Source organism: Sorex araneus, chromosome 2 (assembly GCF_027595985.1).
Source record: "Sorex araneus isolate mSorAra2 chromosome 2, mSorAra2.pri, whole genome shotgun sequence".
In the NCBI taxonomy this organism is placed as follows: domain Eukaryota; kingdom Metazoa; phylum Chordata; class Mammalia; order Eulipotyphla; family Soricidae; genus Sorex; species Sorex araneus.
In genome coordinates this window covers 244,616,384-244,639,904 of record NC_073303.1, presented here as the reverse complement: position 1 = coordinate 244,639,904, position 23,521 = coordinate 244,616,384, and the positions used below count along the sequence as shown (strand labels likewise).

General features: G+C 57.6%; 1 protein-coding gene across 1 annotated transcript; it reads left to right on the top strand.

Annotated features, from left to right (window-relative positions):
• The first annotated feature begins 13,767 nt into the window (after positions 1–13,767).
• On the top strand, positions 13,768–21,820 carry DIRAS1 (DIRAS family GTPase 1). Its single transcript, XM_055128006.1, has 2 exons — positions 13,768–14,327; positions 17,294–21,820. Exon 2 carries the CDS (start codon positions 17,357–17,359, stop codon positions 17,951–17,953), a length of 597 nt encoding a protein of 198 aa, XP_054983981.1. The 5' UTR covers positions 13,768–14,327; positions 17,294–17,356; the 3' UTR covers positions 17,954–21,820.
• The last annotated feature ends 1,701 nt before the right edge of the window (positions 21,821–23,521 follow it).

Below are 23,521 nucleotides of genomic sequence, written 5' to 3'. Positions count from 1 at the left end.
GTGTTTTTTTTTTTTTTGTGCTTGAGCTCGAACCCTGGTCCAGCTTATGCAAAGCCTTCCCAGCTGTACTGTCTCTCCAGCTCCTGGGGGCTGTTTAAACGAGGCTATAGGACAGCAGGAGGTCTGCCTGGCCGCAGACCCAGGTCCAATCCCCAGAACCCCATGGGATCCCCCTGAAGCCCTGCTAGGACTGATTCCTGAGCACAGCCCTGTTTGGCCCCGGGTCCTAAAAAGAATTTTTTTTTTAATTTCCACCTTTGTCGGGGGCTGGAGTGATAGCACAGCGGGTAGGGCGTTTGCCTTGCACGCGGCCGACCCGGGTTCGATTCCCAGCATCCCATATGGTCCCCTGAGCACCGCCAGGAGTAATTCCTGAGTGCATGAGCCAGGAGTAACCCCTGTGCATTGCCGGGTATAACATCCCCCCCCAAAAAAAATAATAAAATAAAATTTCCACCTTGACGGGCCCCTGAGAGCCACTAGAGGGGGTGTGTCCCCACTTCTGGCCCCTCAGGAAGCCCCTCAGCCCCGCTGAGGGACAGCGAATAGCTTTAAGGTGGACACCCCGGGGGCCTGGCTCACGCGCCAGTGCCACAGCCTGGTTGTCACAGAAGACCAGTTCCAGGACATGGCTCTGAGATACCCACTTCTTTTTTCTTTTTTTGCTTTTTGGGTCACACCCAGGGATGCTCAGGGGTCATTCCTGGCTCTGCACTCAGGAATTGCTCCTGGCAGTGCTTGGAGGACCATATGGGATGCCGGGATCGAACCTGGATCGGCCACATGCAAGGCAAACGCCCTACCCGCTGTGCTATCACTCCAGCCCCGAGACACCCACTTCTTTGCCATCCACTGCACCCCCACTCTCCCGCCAGTCTCCTAAGGGCGCACAAGCCCACGCACCCCTGGGTCCCCCATTAAAGCCTTCTTTTGGGGTGGCACACCCGGTGATGCCCAGGGGTTACTCCTAGCAGGGCTCAGGGGACCCTTCGTGATGCCGGGCAGCGAGCCTGGATCCGCCGCGTGCCAGGCGGGCAAGCACCTTACCTGCTGCACTGTCGCTCCAGCCCCCCAGTAAAGCTTTCTGCGCCAGCCCTCCCCACCCTGGAGACCCAGCTCGGGGGCTCCACGTACAGCTGTGTCCACCCAGCCCCATCTGTCGGGCCAGTCCTGTCCACCCCACTAGAGCTGCTTCCAGGAGCCCCATCAGGTGCATGGATCAGAGAGAAGTCAAGGGGCCACACTGTTGCCCCTCCTGCAGGAGGCCTGTCGAGGGTCACTAGCGCCAGTGGGTGGCCTGATGCTGTGGTGCTCACCCTTCCCCCACCCCCCACTGTGGGAATCAGTGTCCACGTGGGTGGAGTGTGGAAACCAGCCTGGAGGGGTCACACGGCTCAGCACTGGCCTTGCTGGTCCACCCGGGTTCAATCCCGCACGGCACAGAGTCATCCTGCCCGCCCCCCCACAAGCCCAGGAACCCCCCAGTCCCAGGAGGGGCTGGAGCCATAGTCCAGCGAGGAGGGCAGTGGCCTTGCACACGGCCAACCTGGCTTTGATCCCCAGCATCCCATACGAGCCCCATGAGGAACGTTCCCTGAGCACGGCCAGGTGTGGCCCAGAAACAACAGTGTCAGCTTGAGAGTGTGTGTGACTATGAGTGTGACCGACTACGTGAGTGTGTGACTGTGACTATGTCACTGAGTGTGTGTGATGGTGAGTGTGTGGCTGTGTGCATGGGCGTGTCAGTGTGTGACCCTGGGTATGTGTGTCTATCACTATGTGAGTGTAACAGTGTGACTGACTAAGAGTGACGGTGTGACTGAGAGTGTGTGACTGTGTGACTGAGTGTGACTACGAATGTGTGGCTGTGTGTGACTGTGACTGAGTAACTGTGTGACGGTGTGACTACAAGTGACTGTGTAAGTATAGGTGACTATGTGGGGATTATGTCAGTGTGTATATGTGGGTAACTGTTACTGTGTAAGTGTGATTGTGTGACTATGAGTGTGTGACTGTGAGTGTGTAACAGTGTGTAACTATACAAGTGTGTGACTGTGAGTGTGTAAGTATGACTATATGAGTGTGCGAGTGTGTAAGTGTGACTGAGTGTGTGGCTGTGAGTGTGTAAGTGTGACTGTGGGCATGTGTGTGGGTATGTCAGCATGTGACTGTGAGTGTGTAACTATGTATGACTGTGTGACTATGTGGTTGTGTGTGTGGGTAACTGTGTGACTGTGTATGTAACTGTGTGACTGTGTGTGTGTGGGTATGTCAGCGTGTGTGAGTGTGTAACTGTGAGACTGTGGCTATGTGTGTGGGTATGTGACTGTGTGACTGTGACTATTACTCTGTGAGTGTAATCGAATGTGTGTGTGTGTGTGTACACTCATCCCGGGATCGCCTGCTACTCTCCCAGGGACCCCCCAGCACGGGGTGGCACCCCCCATCTCGCTGGCGATGCTTCTCCTGGGATGACCCAGCCCACCCTGCACCCTCGGCAGCCACAGGGTTCAGAGGGGGCCTCTCCCCTCCTCCGCTAGAGGAAATTGCGGGGCGGCCCGACACCCCGGGACTGGGCCCGCCCTAATGACAGCCTGCCGGCTGCTGTCGTCTGTGTTTGCGCTGCACCCAGAGAAGTTATTAGCGGGGGGCCAGGAGGGGGGCCGCTCCGGGCCTGCCTGTGTCTCCGGGGGCCCCTGTGAAGCCGACCGGGTAGGGAGCCTGTCCTGCCACCCAAGCTGTGAAGGAGGGGGGGCCTGCCCCCAGGCCACCCCTGTCTCCCACAGCAGGGGCACAGGGCGGCCCCCAAGGCTGTGGGGGTTCCACAAAGACTCTGCTCTTAGGAGCGCTCAGGTCGGATGGAGCTGGATGAGGAGGAAGGCACCCCCGGTCCCGGGGTGGGCAAGAGCAGCTGCCCCCCCACTGGGCCCTCCAGAGCCCCCCAATTTCCAGCAGACCCCAGGCCTGTCCTGGACCTTGAGGCAAGCAAAAGTCATTCCCAGAAGGGCAGGGGTGGTGGGGGGCAGAGGCGCCCACATTGCTTGTCTGGGGACACCTATGGCCAGCCATCATCCCAGTCTTTCATCTGCACCCCCCCACCCCGCACCCCGTTCTGGGACCTGCCGGGGCTGGGGGGTGAGTTCAGGGGGTCCAATGATCACCCTCTCTGGATGCCCGGAGCCCCACCCCCCTGCCCAGCCCTGAAGTCCACACACACCCTCTTAGACCAGACCTAGTGTTTGCATGTGTGTGAGTGGGGGAGGGGGGGATGACCCCTGGGGTGAGCCCCACCATCCTAGAGCAGAAAGCACCTACCATTCTTTTTCTTTTTTTTTCTTTTTTGGGTCACACCCGGCGATGCTCAGGGGTTACTCCTGGCTCTGCACTCAGGAATCACCCCTGGCGCTGCTCAAGGGACCCTGTGAAATGCTGGGGATCGAATCCGGGTTGGCCACGTGCAAGGCAAACACCCTACCCGCTGTGCTACTGCTCCAGCCCCTGCGCCTCCCATTCTGGAGGGGAACCTTGGAATTGGGGGCACCGCGGGCCACATGATGGGGGCCCGCTACAGCATAGGAGGGCAGCTTGGAGAAGGCGTCCCAGGCCCAAGGTGGGGAAGAGCAGTGGGCAGGGAGGCGAGGGCCTGACTGAGGGAGGCTCTGGGTTCCATCCTCGTCACCACATAGGGACTCCTGAGTACTGCTGGGTGGGGGGGGGCAGTCACTCCTCAGCACAGAACCAGGGACAGCTCCTGAGTACCACCGCAGGTGGCCCCAAAACTCAGCATCCCTCTTGGACTTTTCTTATTGAAGGAGCATCCAGTGCTGAGACCCCGGAGAAGTCCCCCTGTCACCATCTTGTCCCCCAAGTGACCAAGTCGCCTGGTTCTCTGTGACAAAACCCTACCTAGTCTGTGTCCTCGATCCTTTGAGATAGGGACACAGCCCCCCCCCATAAGCCAGGGGGTCCCCAGGCCCAGCCCTTTGGACAGTTTTGTTTGTTTCTTTTACTTTTGGGATCACTTGGGTGATGCTCAGGGCTAACTCCCGGCTCTGCACTCAGGAATCACTCCTGGCAGGGCTCAAGGGACCCTACGGGATGCCAGGGATCAAACCCAGGGTTGGTTGTATGCAAGGCAAACGCCCTCCCCGTGTGGAAGTCGATGTGGAGGTCTCGTTCTGTTCAGCAGGGAGAACCCTTCGTAGGGCGCAGCCGAAAGAACAGACGCAGAGCCCGGAGGAGGGAGAAAAGGCATTTATTCTATGGCAGTTACAGTATTTATACCTCCCTGTTGGGAGGAGATGGTGCCAGGACCCCCAACAGAAATGCAGGGTGTGGCACGGGATTTAGCTAGTAATAAACAAATGTTGATAGGATAAGATCAGTAAGATTAGGAGTGGCAACCTTTGCTAGGTGTGGCATGGGGTTAGCTAGTGATTAAACAAATAGTGACAGGATAAGATCAGTAAGGTAAAATGGCTCCCTACATCTCCCCCTGTTTTGTTTTAAATTAAATGTGGTCAGGGGAGGCATTGTCCGGTATCCCTTGTGACATAAAGACTCCATTTTTGCAGGGAGAGGAAGGAAAGGATGATCGGGTCTATGCAGGGGGCTCCTCATAGGCCCCATCAATCCTTGGTTTTGGAGTAACCTCTAAGCTATACCGGAATACCTCGCAGGGAGCCGGGCCGGGGTATCAGCCCTCCCTTGCAGTGCTTTGCCTGGCAACCTGATCCACAAGAATAAATCCTTGGGAGCCCGGCATCCTCAAGGTAAAGAACTGGGGGAAGATGAGGTCCTACAAATCAAGCCAAAGATCCTTAAACACTCGAAAATCTCATTTGTTACTCTAAGATATTAACCCAGCCCTGGACCCAAAGTAGCACTTGCTGTAGAGTGTCCAATTGTTGCTCAACATCATGGTTGACAGTAGCCTGCATTGTCCCAAGGTGGTAAGAGTCATTTTGTCATGTTTAGACGAAGTTGTGTGTCTGGACCGAGGCTTGAAGAACTATTCCTGCAACAGCATCAGTGGTGGTTACAGCAATGAGTCCAGGATAGCTGCGATCAGGGGCCTAGGAATTGTCAGGAGTGCCGGAGCAGTTGTGTCAGGTCTTCAGTCAGGAGCCCTTTATCGGGGGAGCGTTGCCATTCTCTGGTCAGGTTCACTGGTAACCATATGCGATCTGGCCCTTAATAAAATTATACTGTGGGGAGAATCTTGGATTGACAGGTAAATAATGCACAATCACCAGAAAAGAAAAAATCTTTTTGTGAGTGATCAGAGGTAGTATGAATTTGGGACTTGGTATGAATCCAAGTCTGAAAGTGAAGAGGGAGACAGGGAGGCACTCCATTGCAGACAGGATCAAGTGAGTATCCTAGAGAAAAAATTAAAAGGTGTTTCTTCTTTATTTGGCAGCTGAGGTATCTGTGAATCCCATGGAGGGGGTAAAAGAAAGGAATTGTTAGCCCAGATACTGGGTCCTGGCATGGTCCAATCTACAACCTGTAAAAGTGGAGGGTGAGGAATGTAAGTCCAATAGATATGTTTAGCTTACTAGAATTCAAGAGGATTTCAACTGTTAATAACTATTAATGTTCTCCCAATATGAAATCTGGATTGAAAATTTCAATTTCTTTGTAGGCGCCGCATTCTGATTAGAAATCTTTGTTTAAACCTGATCTAGCAAGCTCCAAAGATACTTAGATCTTTTAAATTGCTGGGCTCCATATCACTCTGACCTCCCTTGATTTTGTTTGCCCAGATCTAAGAATTACTGACTTTAAACTAGCTCTAATACTCGAGTGTTCCACAGACAGAGAGACAGACAGTCAGACAATAAACATCACACATGTGCACAAATATATACTTGATCGATCAATCTGACCCTTCAAGAATGGCAGGAAAAAACTGATAGACTGAGAAAGGAAAGAGCAGTCCCCAGGGCAAAGTGAGCCCTGTCGGCCGATTGGGAACATTGCTCCCCGTTTCTCTGCCTGAGCAGCCAGTTTCCTGCTTGTTGAAAAAATGGGTCAAGAAAGCACTTTTGTTGATATAAGCTGGCAAAACCTTCTCAAAAGTTGTTGAAAACTAAGCAGAATTAAGAAAGATAATGAGACAATTGCACACACACTAGGAGCACACGCACAAATCTTACTCCTGCACACGCTCGGACCGGTCCTTCTTTCACGCGGGTGCGCACCCCACTCACCACATTCACACTGAGACTCCCGATCCTGCCCTACGGGCATCATCTTCGGTCTTGAAGTAATACTGGTTCCTGCTCCAGCCAGGCCAAGTCTGAATAACTGTTCTGTGAGCGAGACCACTAGTTGGTCACTCCCGACGCGGCTGACTGAGCAGAAGCAAGTTCCTGGGCAGTGGCAGAAGGGACACTGTCCTCAGAGGATTCATTTATTCTCTGGGTGGAAGTCGGTTCAGCCTGAGCAGGTGTGTCGACCTGCCTTATCAGTCGTTCGGGGAGCCAGCGGGCTACACTATCAGCAGCATCAAATATGCAGGCTGATCCTCGGCCCCATATAAGGACTGGATCAGGGCCCTTCCATAGACCACTCAGAGGGTCTTTCCACCTTACTTTTGCATAAGTGTGGCTGGTGGAAGTATGCCAAAAACGGTCCGCTGCACTGCGACCTTCTTTGTCCAGTATAAGAAAGTTCATGACAAACAAAGCGTGAGATAGTAACGTCTTAGGGGAAAGTGAGGCTGGGTACAGTTCCTTTTCTGTCTGGAGCTTTTGAATATATGTTTTAAGAGTGAGATGGGCTCGCTCCACTATCCCCTGCCCTTGAGGGTTATAGGGGATCCCTGTATGATGGGAAATCTGCAGCTTCTTACAAAAATGCTCAAACTTTTTTCCAGTGTATCCTGGACCATTGTCTGTTTTTATTAGCTGTGGTTTGCCCAGTACAGAAAAGCAGTGCAAGACATGAGCAATGACATTTTTTGAGGCCTCTCCAGTCTGGGCTGAGGCGCAAATAAACCCACTAAAGGTATCAATAGTCACATGCACATATTTAAGCTGCCCAAAGGAAGGAATATGAGTGACATCCATTTGCCAGATGGCATTAGGGACTAGTCCTCGGGGATTGACCCCTAAGTGAGGCACGGGTAGAAGGGATACACAGGAAGGGCACTGGCGCACAATCTGCCGTGCCTGCTCACGCGTGATTTTAAACATAAGGCGGAGAGTTTGAGCATTCAGATGGTGAAGGGCATGTGCAGTTGTGGCCTCCTGCAGCGGATCTGCTTGTAGAGTTAGCGCTGTGAAAGATCGGGTGGCCAAATCTGCCAAGTGATTACCTGCCGCCAGTGGCCCAGGGAGGTTAGTGTGGGCACGAAGATGACCTATGAAAAATGGAGCTCGCCGGGAGCGAATATACTGTTGGATTTGCAAAAACAATGACGTTGCAGGGGAGGAGGGTTTTATGTAACTAATAGTCTCCAGTAATGGTATAGAGAAGGCCACATAGGCACTATCCGTGTATAAATTGAAAGGAAGAAGGGAAAAATTTTTAAAAACCATTAGAACAGCTGTGAGTTCAACCAGCTGAGCAGAGGACTCCTTTGTGGAAAAAGAAACAGTCTCACCCTCACAGGCATAGGCGGCCTGGCCATTAGAGGATCCATCAGTGAAAATCACTTTAGCCCCAGGGATAGGGCTGGTCTTAGTGACAACAGGAAAAACCCATTGATGTAAAGCCATAAATTGTATCAACTTATTGGGGGGATAATGATTATCTAAAATTCCTGAAAAGGAAGCGCAGGCGATGGGCCAATCATCAGTATTTTGAAGAAGCCAATCTATCTGTTCCTTATTGTAGGGTTGAATAACAGAAGCCGGTTCAAGACCAAAGTGTCTGCGAGAGAAACTCCTTCCTTCAATAATTAAGGATGCCACTAAGAGATAGTAGGGTACAAGAACTTTCTTTGGTGTGGCAGGAAGGTGAATCCAAGAAACAGGGTTTTCCTGCCAAATTAAGCCCGTGGGAGAATGAGGAGTAGCGAAGATAAGGAGGTGAAAAGGGCGCTGATAATCTAGAGAGCAAACAAAGTGACCTTCAATCGCTTTTTCTATGAGAACTAGGGATTTTCGGGCTGCTGGTGTCAGACTCCGAGGGGAAGAAGGATCAGCATCACCGCGTAAAAGGTCATAAAGGGGCATAAGGTCTCCTTTGGTAAGTTTCAGATAGGGACTGAGCCATGTAATATGCCCAAGCAGTTGTTGAAAATCATGTAGTGTCTTTAATGAAGTAAGCTTCAGCTGCGTTTTTTGCAAAAGTACACGGGACCCCTGAAGACGAAATCCAAGAAAGGTATAAGGGTCAGCGATCTGAATTTTTTCGGGGGCAATTTGAAAGCCAGACTGAGTAAACGCACGGATCACCTGATTGCAACAGAGCATAGTGGCCTGTGGGTCAGATCCAGCAAGCAGTATATCATCCATATAATGGATCATATAGATGTCGGGCCATTGTGCCCTAATGGGAGCAAGAATTTGAGCTACAAATTTTTGACATAGTGTGGGGCTATTTGCCATTCCCTGGGGTAAGACCTTCCATTGAAAACGTTGCATGGGCTCTTTATAATTAATAGCTGGCAAACTAAAGGCAAAACGGGGGCGATCATCAGGATGCAAGGGAATTGAAAAGAAGCAGTCTTTTAAATCGAGTACTATCTTATACATTTCTGAAGGAATGGCTGCTGGGGACGGCAGTCCAGGTTGAAGCGCCCCGAAAATGACCATGGTTTTATTTACTGCTCGTAGATCCTGCAGCAGTCGCCAACTGCCGTTTTTCTTTTTTATAACAAAAATGGGTGTGTTCCAGGGGGAAGAGGTGGGTTCTATGTGTCCCGCTGCGAGTTGTTCCTGCACTAACAACCTGGCGGCCTGTAATTTTTCAGTGGGAAGCGGCCACTGGTCCACCCATACAGGCTCATTGGACTTCCATATGATCTTATCCGTATGGGGTGCAGGAGGAGCCGTGGCAGTTACTGAGAATAAACCTAAGCCTGCGCGGTCATTTTTCACTGGGTCGAGGGCTAGCGGCGCAGGCGTGCCCTGGAGGTATTTTCCTAGAACCTTTCCGGGAGAATAACCTGCTGCAAGGAGCATGTCTAGGCCCTTGGCATCAATTAGTATAAGGTCCATCTGTGAAAGAATATCCCTGCCCCAGAGATTGAGTGGGAGCCCGGGCAGAACGTAGGGGCGTACCATCCCGGATTTTCCCTCCTTGGTGCGCCAATCAAGCGTAAATGAGCTTAACATAGGGTTTTGGGATTGACCTATACCCTGAAGGTGAGTCAGTGAGGGGGTGAGGGGCCACCTTTTTGGCCAGTCTTTTTCAGCAATGACTGTTACATCCGCACCAGTGTCAATCAGACCTAAAAATTCCTTCCCGTTGATCTCTAAAGTCATCAGGCCCTTGTGATTAAGAATGCGTTGGGCAAAAAATGCAAAAGTCTCTGACATTGGGGGTGGTTTTTGTACTGTTGTTATTGGAATGAGTATTAGCTGTGCTAGCCGCGCGCCAGCGTCCAAGACTGAAAATGGGGAGAGTGATTCAACTACTACTCCAATCTGCCCTTGAAAATCAGCATCTATAATCCCGGGGAGTACTTGCACGCCCTGAGGAAGCATATTGCCTCGCCCAATAATTAGGCCAAAAGTTCCAGATGGCAAAGGGCCACAGGCGTTGACATACACTATCTGGGGACCCTGTTCTTTGACTAATATTGTGCGGGAGGTGGCACAGAGATCCAATCCGGCTGAGTATGGGATGGCTCTGCAGAGGGGTTGGGTGCCGATGGGTTGAACAGCCCATGATTTTGAGGTGCCCCGGTCATGGGAGAGGGAGCGAATTGGGGGCTGGACGCCGATGGGTTGAACGGCCCATGATTCTGAGGTGCCCCAGACACGGGAGAGGGAGCGGACTGGGGGCCCTGGGGCTGGCCCTGTATCCAGTTTCCCGGCCTGGTCTTCTGGCGGCACTCTGACGCCCAGTGGAAACCCTGTTTGCACTTAGGGCAAGGACTTCTAGGTCTGGGCCGCGATTTTTTATTGGGACAGTTTCTTAAGAAATGTCCAGGCTGCCGACAGCCAAAGCACAGCTTGTTCTGACTGCTCGATGGTTGAATAGAGAACTGTTTGAAGGCAGCCCCTATAGCATGCCCTATTTTTTGGGTGGTGGGATCAACCTCGGAGCATAGCCGAATGTATTCTGAGAGGGTCTTCCCACGCTTATAGGGGCGGAGTGTGGCCTGGCAGATGGGATTAGCATTCTCATAGGCCAAATGGCGGATCAGCTCATTATCTGTCTCTTCGTTTCCCATGAGTTTTTCAGCCGCCTCCGTGAGGCGCCCTATGAAATCACTATAGGGCTCGTTAGCTCCCTGACGAACTTTGGCTAAGGATGTTACCACCGACCCTTTAGAGGGAAGTGCCTTCCAGGCCCGGAGGGCAGCCACATGTATTTGGGCAAGTAGCCCTGGGGGAAATTGAGCCTGCACCTCATTAGAATCAAAGGGTGCCTGACCCTGAAATTTAGCAAAGATCCAGGATGAGGAAGAGCCTCCTGCCTCGATGTTGCGGCGCGCCATTTCTTGGCATCGTTCTAAATAATCTGCTTTCCACAAGAGATAGTCTCCCCTACTCAGGACAGCCTTAGCGACTGAGAACCAGTCGTTCGGCGTGAGCCATCCCTCACAAAAGGAGTCCAAAAGGCCAAGCGTAAAAGGAGCAGTGGGGCCGCAAGAAGAGACAGCAGCCTTTAAATCTTTCAGGTCTTCGAATTTCAATCTACGGTAGCTTTGGCGGATTGGTGCCTGCGGAGCTACGTCCTGAGGGGAATTTTCCTCTTGGGAATGTGCCCCTTCCTCAGGCTGATCGACCTCCTCAACTTCTCTGTCTGAGGGATCATCATCAGGTGGAGCCGTGGCAGAGGTGGGGTATTTGGGGGCCCGAGAATGGGACCTGGTAACTGGGAAGGCAGCCATAGGTTTTGAAGCTAGAGTGTGGCAGGGCGGAGGAGAGACCGAATTTGCACTAGATTCTTGGGAGAGGGTAGAAGGCTGCAGGGCACTCACTAGTTCCTGAACCACCTGCCTTATTAAGGCAGCGGTGTCCTGGGCAAGCTGGCGGGGTGCCTCACTGGCGTATGGGGGATTAAAAAAGGCAGTGTCATGGGACAGATAATGGAGTGGTGGAGCTGACGGCTGACACCTCTCCTCCTCATCTACCTGGGTAGCCTTGTCCTCCAGCTTACACCTCTCCTCCTCATCTACCTGGGTAGCCTTGTCCTCCAGGGGCAAGGATTTAAGTTCCGGAGGAGAGGGATCGGGGATATCAGAAGTCACAGGATAAAGTCTCAGAGGTGCCTCTGCGCGGGAGGAGTCAGTCCCCTGCATGGGGGGTGCCTCATCCCCAAAGACTGAGGAAGCCTCTGAACTCTCATACTTTTTCCTCAAAAAAATCTCAATTTCGGAAACACGGTGCTGAATCTCTGAAAATGGCTGACTTTTTCTCGCCTTAAAAATCTCATTTAAGATCCAAATAAAATTAGCGAGACAAAGGATGCAAATAACACAAAGGATGCAAATAACTGGGGATTCCCAGGAGTAGGTAGGGATGGAGGAATCAGAGGGTAAGTAGGCCATTCCCGCACCACGGTGTGTGCCAAGAGAAAGGCGACCCTCAGAAATACTCACTTTTTCCGTGAATTCGACAGCCACGTTGGGCGCCAGGTGTGGAAGTCGATGTGGAGGTCTCGTTCTGTTCAGCAGGGAGAACCCTTCGTAGGGCGCAGCCGAAAGAACAGACGCAGAGCCCGGAGGAGGGAGAAAAGGCATTTATTCTATGGCAGTTACAGTATTTATACCTCCCTGTTGGGAGGAGATGGTGCCAGGACCCCCAACAGAAATGCAGGGTGTGGCACGGGATTTAGCTAGTAATAAACAAATGTTGATAGGATAAGATCAGTAAGATTAGGAGTGGCAACCTTTGCTAGGTGTGGCATGGGGTTAGCTAGTGATTAAACAAATAGTGACAGGATAAGATCAGTAAGGTAAAATGGCTCCCTACATCCCCGCTATATTATCTCTGCCCTGGACCCCCTCTGTTTTGTTTTGTTTTTTCTTTTTGGGTCACACCAAGCAATGCTTAGGTTCATGCACTCAGGAATTACTCCTGGCGGTGCTCAGGGGACCATATGGGATGCCGAGGATTGAACCCAGGTTGGCCACGTGCAAGGCAAATGCCCTCCCCGCTGTACTATCACTCCGGCCCCTTCTGGATGTTTTTTTTTGGGGGGGGTCACACCTGGTGATGCACAGGGGTTATTCCTGGTTCATGCACTCAGGAATTACTCCTGGCGGTGCTCGGGGGACCATATGGGATGCTGGGAATCGAACTCGGGTCGGCTACGTGCAAGGCAAACGCCCTACCCACTGTGCTATTGCTCTAGCCCCCCTTCTGACTGTTTTAAGACAAAACTACACTAGAGAAATAGAATAGTGGAGAAGGCGCTTGCCTTGTATACGGCTGACCCGGGTTCGAGTCTCAGCACTGCATAGTCCCGAGCCCTGTCAGGAGTGATCCCTGAACCCAGAGCCAGGAGTGATCCCTGAGCCCAGAGCCAGAAGTCAGCCCTGAGCCCAGAGCCAGGAGTCATCCCTGAGCACTGCCGGTGTGACCCTTCCCCCCCACCCCTGAAGAAACAATGGGAAGGCATGAGGTCAAGCATGGTACCTCGGCCTACCGGGGGGCAGCCAGTGGACAGATACATCCAGTGACTGTCATCGCAGGAGCCCCTGGCTGAGGCCTGGACATTCCCATGAACCAGGATAAAGTTTGGGGGTCCTGCTGGCCTTGATCAGGGTGTTCCCATGGAGGGGAGTAGGGACTGCGGGGTCTGCCCCGCTGGGGTTCCAGAGCCCAGGAGCCTGGCCGGGAGCTATAAATAGCGACCACGGGGAGAAGTAGCAGAGCCCAGAGTCGCTGGGCATGAGTCAGCCGGCCCAGCCTGGGCTGGCGCCCGGAGAGCGAGCGGGGAGAGGCCCGGCCCGGCGCCCGCAGGTCACTCGGAGATGCTGGGGCCGGAGGGAGCCCCGCAGCACCCCGTTAGCGGTGGATTTCAGCACACCCTTGCACTCTCCGCCACCCTGAGAGGCAGCTGCCCCGGGAAACTGAGGCAGGGGGCGGGCCAAATCTGTCTGCATCCAGAGCGGTCTCCATCGCTGCTGCGAATCCCCTAGAAAGGGGAGACTCTGGGGGCCCCCTCTGAGGACTCCAGCGGGAAGGATGGAGGGTGGTCAGGGGGTGTAGGGGCCACAGGGAGGTGGGCTGCGGGGTATGTGGCACCTGCCAGGTCTCTGCAAGGAGGCTGAGAAGGTCCGTGCAGGGGTGTGGGGGTGAGGGGTCCTTCTGGCCCCTAAGCTGCAGCCTGGAAGCCAGATTTGGGGGGAGGAGGTGTCCGTGTCCACCCAAATGCCCAAGGAAGCAGGAAGCGGCTGTTTTCAGGCTGACCCAGTGCTCAGGGACCGGCAGGCTCAGGCAGCCTCAGAGACTTCTAAGCTCACAGCCCTGGTATTTTGGGGGGTCTGGGAGGGGTGGCTCCTACCTCCTAGCCAGTGGGTTGGTTCCACCCTGCGCTCACAGACAGTCCCTCCTCGTGGCACCCCTGCAGGCATAACCCAGATGGGCTGGGGGCTGGCCCTGTGGGGGGGCCCGGCGCCCTGGGGGTCTGGTAGCTGCACCGGAGCCTGGACGCAGCCGCGGCCACTTCCTGAAGGCGGACGGACACTTCCTGGAAGAAAGGAGGCGTCCCCACCCCCAAACCCAGGGCCCTGCCTCTCTCTGCTCAGCTGGGCTCACCACGACCCCCCTCAGGCCCCACCGCCTGCCGTCCAGTCCAGGGCTGCATCTGGGGGCCCACCCAGCCGCGCCATCCGCTCCCCCACCCCGGCTGCGGGGACCACATCGTGGGGTGCGGTGGGAAGGGGGGCGCAGCGCCTCCCCGCCTGCCTTCTGGACTCCCGCGCGCGCGCTTGGTTCATTCATTCATCCCCCCACCCCCCGGGAGTGCTTCCCCCACTCCCGCGGGCCTCGGGCGCCGCCCCCTGCCCGGCCCGCGCCCCTGCGCCCCCTTCCCGGGCCGAGCGGTGACCTTGGCCGTGGGCGCGGGTCCCCGGGGAGCAGGGGCGGAGCGCGGCGCCCGGCGGGCGGGGACGGGCGGGGACGCGCGGGCGCGGGGGGCGGCGGCGCCGGAGCGGACACGGAGTCGGCGGCAGCCGCAGGACGCGCGCCCAGGTAGGCGGCGGAGGCCGGGGGGCGGCGGCGCCCCTGCTTTGTCCCCCCCTACACCCCCATCCCCGCCGGGACTGCGGGGCCTCGGGCGGCTCCCGCGCCCCGCGTGCCCAGGGCGCGTCCCACCCACTCCCCGCGACCCCGCTGTGCCCCGCGTCCCCGCCCCCCTCGGCCGCTCCGGCCAAGCCCCTCGCTGGGGCCCCTCCCCCACGCTCAGAGACCCTGGCTGGGCCTCCCCACCAAAGCTCTGCCCTCCCTGGGGGAGGGTCCCAGCTGCGTCCCATCTCCCTTCGCTTCTCCGCGCCGCACCCCCTCCCCCGCCCGCTCCATCAGAGCCCCCCAGTCTGGTGTCCGGCTGCTGAGAGGCCCCCTCCTGTCCCCGGGATTTGGCCTGCTCCTTTGGAGGTCGCTTCAACCTCCTCCGGCCCAGGGCAGGGCAGGCGCTGGGGTGGACGCAGGGGGAGCCCCCCCCCCGGGAGCATCCGCTGTACCCCCTGACCTTGCCCCTGGGCCCTCCACCTTCCTTCCCCAAGACCTCCCTGCAGGCAGCCCCTACACTGCCGTTGGGGGTATCACTGAGTGGGGTCCACTTCCCTGCGGGGTAACCATCCTGGCAGACACCCCTCCCCCCATGAGGGGGTCTGTCTGCAGAGCATGGTGGGACTGCCCAGGCCAGGAGTGAGGGTGCCCCTGGGGAAGAGGCTTCTGGGGGTGACCACCCAGGGAAGGACCTTGATGGCAGAGCTGGCCGCACCCCTTCGCTGTCACCCCCTCCCCCGTGGCCCCCCAGAACTAAGAGTAGCCCAGCGTGTCCTCCACCAGCCCGAAGGCCAGGTCTCCGGAAAGCCCATTTCCAGCTCCAGAAGTTTCCAGGGGCCGTGTGTGGTAGGAGGATTGCCCTGGGTTTTTTTTTTCTGACTGCCCTAGGACCCTCATTCTATAAAACAGAGACCCCCCCCAACCCCAGCACATCCCTCCCCCAAATCTTGCTAGTCACAGTCCTGATCGCCCTGTGTACTGGGAGGGTTTGGGGCATCAGAATCAGGCTGTGGGGTGGGGAGGGGGGAGGGGTGCTTGCTGGGGGGAGATGGGGGAGGGGTGCTTGCTGGGGTGTGGGGAGTTGGGGGGAGGGATGCTTGCTGGGGGTGGGAGTTGGGGGGAGGGATGCTTGCTGGGGGTGGGAGTTGGGGGGAAGGGTGCTTGCTGGGGTGTGGGGAGTTAGGAGGGGTGCTTGCTGGGGATGGGAGTTGGGGAGGGGTGGGAGTTGAGGGGAGGGGTGCTTGCTGGGGTGGGAGTTGGGGAAGGGTGCTTGCTGGGGGTGGGAAGTTGGGGGAGGGGTGCTTGCTGAGGGTGGGAGTTGGGGGAGGGGTGCTTGCTGGGGGTGGGAGTTGGGGGGAGGGGTGCTTGCTGGGGGTGGGAGTTGGGGGGAGGGGTGCTTGCTGGGGGTAGGAACTGGGGAAAGGGTGCTTGCTGGGGGTGGGGGAGGGGGAGGGGTTCTTGCTGGGGGTGGGGATGGAGGGAGCTTTTTCTCCCAACAAGGACCCCAGGGGTCGTGAAGCCTGCCCCTTGCTCCATCTGTTTCTGCTGATTCAGAAATTGCTGTGTTCCCCCCTTCTGAGTCTACCTGCCGGTCTCTATATACAGAAGAGGGGTCAGGCCCAAAGCGGGGGGGGGGGCCCTTGGCAGGGAGTTGTGTTTCCGCAGACCCTGTTCTGAGCCCCCGGGGTGGGCCGGCCCCACCAGCAGGCCGGGCAGCGAGCTCCTGGAGCGAGCCTTGGTGCCAGGCTGCCTTGTCAGCATCCTGGTGTACAAATCGTGCTTCCTGGATCCTGTGCCTCAGCATCCTCCTGGCTCCTGGGACGACCAGGCGGGAGGCAGGGGTTCAACTATGCTGGTTCCCGGGAGCCCGGGTCTCTGCAAACTGCATTTTTTTGTTTGTTTGTTTTGGTGCCACATTCAGCGGTGCTCAGGGCTTACTCCTACCTCTGTGCTCAAGAATCACTCCTGGTGGGGCTCCTGAGGGGTGCCGGGAATAGAACTCGGGTCAGCCACATACAAGGCGAACGCCCTCCCCACTGTCCTCTCTTAGGCCCCCTGCAAAGCGCCTTTTCAAGATGCACCAACTACTTTGGGGCGGGCTGCTGCCAGGAGGTTTAGGATTGGTGTGTGTGTGTGCGTGTGTGTGTTGGGATTGGGGGCAGCTATGATTTTGCAGAGAAAGATCTAGAAGGGTGTGCAAGGCTTATAAAGTCCCCAGAGCTATGCTGCGGTGACTGGATGGGGGGTGGGGAGAGAGAGAGAGTGCTCGAAGCAGGCATATCCCCCTGGCTAGTGGGGTGAAGGAGTTATGTATCTGCCATCTCTGGTATCATCTTCCAGTGCAGACGCCCCAGATTTTGTCTGGGTGGGGACACGGTAGGGAGCAGCCCCGGGGGGTGGGGTGGGGAGTTGGCCAGGCTGAATCAGACTCAGTATCTCTGGAGCTGATAGGCTGGACTGGGGGTAGGGGACAAAGCAATAGTCCAGCAGGGAGGGCGTTGGCCTTGCACATGGCCACCCCAGGTAGGATCCCCAACACCCCATATCCTTTCCCCTGGACACCGACAGGGGTGATCCCTGAGTGCAGAGCCCAGGAGGAACCCCCGAGCATTGCCGGGTGTGACCCCAAAAGTCAGAGAAAAAAGTAGAAAGAAGAAAAGAAAGGCCCCACGGGGCTGGAGCGATAGCACAGCGGGGAGGGTGTTTGCCTTGCAACAGCGGCCGACCTGGGTTCGATTCCCAGCATCCCATAGGGTCCCCTGAGCATCGCCAGGAGTGATTCCTGAGTGCAGAGCCAGGAGTAACCTCTGTGCATCGCCGGGTGTGACCCCCCAAAAAAAAGAAAAAAAGAAAAAAAAATCAAGAAAAGAAAGGCCCCAGGGACCACGGCCCCCTTCTGCGGGGCCTTCGTGACACCAGTCTCTGTCCAGGGTTTCTCTGGGGTCCCAGCCTCCGGTCCCGGCCCCCCCACCGCCGCCGCGCCCGTCTGGAAGATGCCGGAGCAGAGCAACGACTACCGCGTGGTGGTGTTTGGCGCCGGCGGCGTGGGCAAGAGCTCCCTGGTGCTGCGCTTCGTGAAGGGCACCTTCCGGGACACCTACATCCCCACCATCGAGGACACCTACCGGCAGGTCATCAGCTGCGACAAGAGCGTGTGCACGCTGCAGATCACCGACACCACGGGGAGCCACCAGTTCCCGGCCATGCAGCGGCTGTCCATCTCCAAGGGCCACGCCTTCATCCTGGTCTTCTCGGTGACCAGCAAGCAGTCGCTGGAGGAGCTGGGCCCCATCTACCGCCTCATCGTGCAGATCAAGGGCAGCGTGGACGGCATCCCCGTCATGCTGGTGGGCAACAAGTGCGACGAGACGCAGCGCGAGGTGGACACCCGCGAGGCGCAGGCCGTGGCGCAGGAGTGGAAGTGCGCCTTCATGGAGACGTCGGCCAAGATGAACTACAACGTCAAGGAGCTCTTCCAGCAGCTGCTCACGCTCGAGACGCGCCGCCACATGAGCCTCAGCATCGACGGCAAGCACGCGGGCAAGCAGAAGCGGACAGAGCGCCTCAAGGGCAAATGCGTCCTCATGTGAGCCCGCCCACCCGCCCGCGGACGCCCGCCCCGCCCCGGCCACGCCCTGGCCACGCCCCTCGGCCACCTCCGTCTCCCTCCTCCCTCCTGCTGTCTCCCTCCTCCCTCTTCTCCCTCCTCCCCACCGTCCTCCTCTCCCTCCTCCTGCCTTTCCCTTATCCCTCCTCTACCTCCTCCCTCCTCTCCCTCCTCCCTCTTCTCCCTCCTCCTCTTCTCCCTCCTCCCCCTCGTCCTCCTCTCCCGACTCCCCGACTCCCTCCTCTCCCTCCTCCTGCCTTTCCCTCATCCCTCCTCTCCCTCCTCCCTCTTTCCCTCCATTCTCCCACCTCCTCCTCCCTCCTCCCCACCTACCCACTTCCTTTCTTTCTCCCTCCTTCCCGTCCTCTCCTTTCTCCTTTCTCTCCCTCTTCCCTCTCCTCATCCTTCCTCCCCTCCTCCCTTTTCCTCCTCCTTCCTCACATCCCTTCCTTCCTCCCTCTCCTCCTCCTTCCCCGCCTTTTCCCTCCTTCTCCACCTCTTCTTCCTTCTCCTTTCCCTCCTCCTCTCCTCCCCTCCTCCTCTTCCTCCTCCTCCTTCCTTTCCTCTTTTTTTTTTTCTTTTTGGGTCACACCCAGCGATGCTCAGGGGTTACTCCTGGCTCTGCACTCAGGAATTACTCCTGGCGGTGCTTGGGGGACCCTATGGGATGCTGGGAATCGAACCCCGGGTTGGCCACGTGCAAAGCAAAGGCCCTACCCACTGTGCTATGGCCCCAGCCCCCTCCTCTCCTCCTTCTTCCTCCCACCCCCTCCACTTTCCTCCCCTCTCCCTCCTCCCGAGACTCCTCCCTTTTCTCCTTCAAGGCTCCACCTCCCTTGCTCCTCCTCCTCCTCCTCCTCCTCCCTTTCCTTTCCCTCCCTTGCAGGCTCCTCCCTCCTCCTTCCTCCCCTCTTCCCTCTCCTCCCTCCTCCTGTGGCTCCTCCCCCTCCTCCTCCCCTTCCTCCCTCTGCTTCTTCCTCTTATGGCTCCTCCCTCCTCCTTCTTCCTCCCTCTCCTCCTTTATCCTCCTCCCCTCCCCCCTCCTCCTCTTCCTCCACCTGCCATCTTCCCTCCTCCTCCTCCTCCTCCTCCTCCTCCTCCCCGATCTCCTCTCCCAGGGAAACTGAGGCCCAGGGAGCCCACACCTGGCCCTTTCACATCTTTCCCCCTTCCTCAGTCCCCTGCCCACCGTCCCCTCCTGCCTGTACATGCCCCTAAAATCCAGTGTGGGGGGGCGTGTGCAAGAGCTGACCAGAGAAGCTGCCAGCAGATACTGGGTTTGGCCCAGCTCTGCGGTGCCATGCCGCCCTCTGTCTCTTCCCCTGGGGAGCCCCCCAGCCAGACCTGCGCCCCCACATTAGATCACTGTGACCTGCTGAGGGGTGTCCCTGCACGCGGCCTCAGCAGGTGTGAGTCTCCTCAGCGGCGTGGACACCCGCCGCCTCCATGCACCTCCCCTGACCTTGGGCCTCTCGCCCCGGGGGGGCCTCACTATTTCCCCACCTGCCCTTCCCCACATCTTTGGGGGAGGGGCTCACGGGACTGGCCTCAGGTCACCAGGCAATAACCACGGGGTCTGCAGCTGCTCCCCACCAGCCCCGAGCCCCACTGAACTTGGGGGGGTCCAGGACTGGCCGAAAGCCGGAGCACAACTCGGGGGACGGTCCGGCTCCTAAATGTGGGGGGGTGGCACCGCCTCCGCTGCCCGCCTGGACGCAAGCTCCTTCCATCAAGAGAGAGACTGGCCTCGCGGACACTGAGCCCCGGACAGGGGCCTGGGGTGCTGGGGGGGGGAGTGGAGGGGGAGGGGCGTCCAGTACTGCCCGCTGAATGTGAGGGGCTCAGGGCAGAAGCGCTTCCTCGCCCCGGTGCCGCGGGGAGAGCGTTAGTGCTTTGGTAATGCGGGGACACGTGTAGGGGGCTGGGGGAGGGGGTCCGTGTGTGTGTGTGTGTGTGTGTGTGTGTGTGTGTGTGTGTATTTGCAGCGAGAAGAGGTTGGCAGCATCTGAGTGCCTGTGTGCGTGGGGGCCGGGGTGATGGCATGGCAGGTGGGGCTCTGGCGGACACAGGGAATGTTGGGGAGCCTTTGTCACGTTTGGGGGGGTGCCCAGCACTCTAAGCGTGCAATGCTGCTCAGTGCCCACCCAGCCCCACTGCCCGGGCCAAGCAGGAGCGGCCTATGGACGATGACCAGCCCCAGTGCCCCCCCGTTGGCTGGCGGGGGCAAAGGTGTCCAGTAAGAGGCCGGAGGGACAGGACAGCGGGGAGGCGCCGGCCTTGCAAGGGGCAGACCCAGGTTCGATCCCAGGCATCCCACAGGGTCCCCCGAGCCCCGCCGGGAGTGATCCCTAAGCACAGAGCTAGGAGTCAGGTCTGAGCGTTGCTGGGTGATGGACCTCCCTAAATAAGAGTGTGTGCATGTGTATGAACGTGCATGGGCACACATGTGAGTATTGTGAACATGTGTGTGCACGTGTGACCATGTGTGCATGGTGAACCTATATACGCACTGGGAGCATGTGTGTGCACGTGTGAACATGTGTGCATGTGTGAACGAGGTGTGCATGCAACACGATAGGTGGCTGGTGGTGTCTAAGAGTGTGTGTGTGTGTGTGTGTGTGTGTGTGCATGTGCGTGCGTGTGTGCGTGTGTCCCTGAGCTCCTGTGACAGTATGTGACGGGGATGGGCTGTGGTGAGCTGCAGGCATGAATCACTTCTGAAGGTCAGCCCAAAGCCTGGCTGCACCCCGGCTGTGTCGGGACACGGGCACCTACCGGCTAGGAATAAGTCAGGGTGAGGGGCCCCGCGCCGCTCCTGGGGGCCAGTGTTTCGGGCAGGCGGCAAGAGCCCTGTGCCCCTGGGCCCTGCCCGCAGCAGACGCTCAGCAGAAGACCACAGAGGGGCCAGGCCCTCGCCCCGCTTCCCCTCGTGCAGCGGGACACTTCCAGCTGGCTGTTCCCCTGCTCCCCCTGATGGCCACAGCACCATTTTCGGGGCAGCTGGCAACACTCTGATAGAGGGAGCTGCGCGTGTATGTGTCAGTGTGTGTTTATATGTGTGTCTGTATTTCTACATGTGTCTCGGTGTGAGTGTGGGCATATATATATGAATGTGTGTTTCTGTGTGTGTCTATGAATTTCTACGTATGTCTCGGTGTGAGTGTGGGCATATATATATATATATGTATGTATATATATATATATATGAATGTGTGTTTCTGTGTGTGTGTGTGTGTCAGTGTGTCTGTGTGAATCTCCGTGGAGGCAGGCATATTTGTGTCTGTGTGTGTCTGAGTCAGTCTCTGTGTATGTGTGTGTATATGAGTGTGTGTGTGTGTCTGTGTATGCGTGTGTGAGTGTGTCTCTGCGTGAGTGTCTGTGAGTGTTTGTGTGTCCGTCTGTCTGAGGGTGACCAGCTGAGCTGAGCCTCTGATCCAGGCCCCCCTGCCACTTGAGGTGCCCCACCCCTGGGAGTGGTTCCTGAGGGGGAAGCTGCCCGGTGGGGGGAGGGGGCTGGGCGGGGTCTGCGGCCCTTTCTCAGGGATACACCCTGATAGCACAATCTCCCTGGGGCCTGTCTCCAGGCCTCTCCTGTCCCGGGCCCTGCCCCCACCCTGGGAAAGGGAGGTTCACACGGGTGGTGGGGAGCAGGGCCTGCCCCAGCTGCTGGCCCGTTCGTCCTGCTACGACACCCTGGTTCTGGGGACCCAGCCAGACCAAGCTTGCTGTGTCTGCCCCTGCCCGGCCCCTGCCGCATGTGGGTGCCCCCCGCCCCCCCACCCGGGGGGGTCTGTGTTGCATTGACTCTAGACATAGTCTCCTGCAATAAAGACGCGGGTTCTCACCAGCACCAGTGCATCTTCTTCGGGCTGGGGGGAACTGTCGGGGAGGAGGGGGAGGAGGAGGAGGGGAGGGATGGGGGGGAGAGAGGAATTGAAGTGGGGGATGGGGTGAAAGAGGAAGAGATGTGGAGAGGGAGGAGGGTGGAAAGAGGGAGTGGGAAGGAGGAGGAGGTGAGGGATGGGATGAAGGGGAAGAGGGAAGGGGAGAGGGATGGGATGAGGGGGGAGATGGGGCACGAGGCGAGAGGGAGGGGTGCTTGAGGGGGGAGGCGGGCGGGGGAGCAGGGGTTGGGCGGAGGGAGAAGACTCCCAGGGACCTTCTTGTATCTTGGTGTCTGTTTGGGGGCCACACCTGGTGGTGCTCAGGTCAGGGCTGACTCCTGGCTCTGCACTCAAGGGTGACTCCCACTGGGACTCGGGGGACCCTATGGGATGCCGGAGGAGATTGAGCCGAGTGGGCCACGTGCCAGGCCAGCGCCGTCCCTGCTGTGCTGTGACTCCAGACCCGTCCCGGGGCCCTTCTGAGCTGAGGCTTTGGGTGGCCTGGGGTGATTTCCTGGCAGAGCTCTGGGGAGAGGTAGGTGGACACGGGGATGTCTTTGGGGAGCCTCTGAGGGACTCTGCCCTCTCACTGCCCCCACCCGAGTGAGTTCTCCCCACGGCCAGGGGAGGCAGGGGCTCCAGGACGCCCCCACCCCCCACCCATGCGGCTTGCACCCTTCACCCTCTACCCACCAAGAACCTGCGCCCCTGGGCATCTTTCCTGGCCAGTGTGCAAGTACCTCAGCTTCAAATCTCGGACAGGGCCCCCCCTGTGTAAAAACACTAAAGCCATGTTATCCTACAGCCCCCCACGGCGCCCCATCTAGAATCCAATCCCATCATTTCAGACCCAGGCTTCCGGGAAGACGAGGAAGCGTAGGCAGGTGCCGAGGAGTGTGCGGTCACTGGGACCTGAACCCATTGTCTGAAAGGCCACTGGGCAGGGGTGGGGAGGGAGCCAAGGGCAGTCAGGGTGGGCTGCGTGGAGGCGGTGAAGGGGAGATCAGAGAAGGCAGTGGGATAGGAGGGAGCCGGTGGGGGCACTTTGCACTGGCAGGTAACAAGGTCCACCAGAAAACATTCTAGCACCTCCCAGGCCAGCCTCCGCACCACACCCGGCGATGCTCAGGGGTTACTCCTGGCTCTGCACTCAGAAATGACTCCTGGTGGTGCTCGGGGGACCCTATGGGGTGCTGGGAATCGAACCCGGGTTCGGCCGCGTACAAGGCAAACGCCCTACCCGCTGTGCTATCACTCCAGCCCCCGAGCCCCATTTTATTATAACTATCATCGTCATCTTATTTTGTAGCTTCGGGCCATGCCCAGCTGTGCTCAGGGCTTACTTCTGGTGGTATTCCGGGGTGCTTATGGGTGCCAGGGATCGAACCCTGGTCAGCTGTGTGCCAGGCAAGCTCCTTGCTGGCTGTGTTACCGCTCTGGCCACTGAGGCTGCAGATTTATGAGCTGGGGTGAAGGCTAGGGTGAAGACATTCCGGGGCACACCCGTAAGAGGGGTTTCCAGGAACACCGGCCAGAGGATGCCCAGCATCCCTGTGGGAACCGCAGGTGCTGGGGAGACCTGAAGACTCGGAGTCAAGATCCAGAGGCAACACAGAGCAGGGTAGGAGGGTGTAACCCCGTGCAGAAGCCCTCTGCTTAATCTCAGC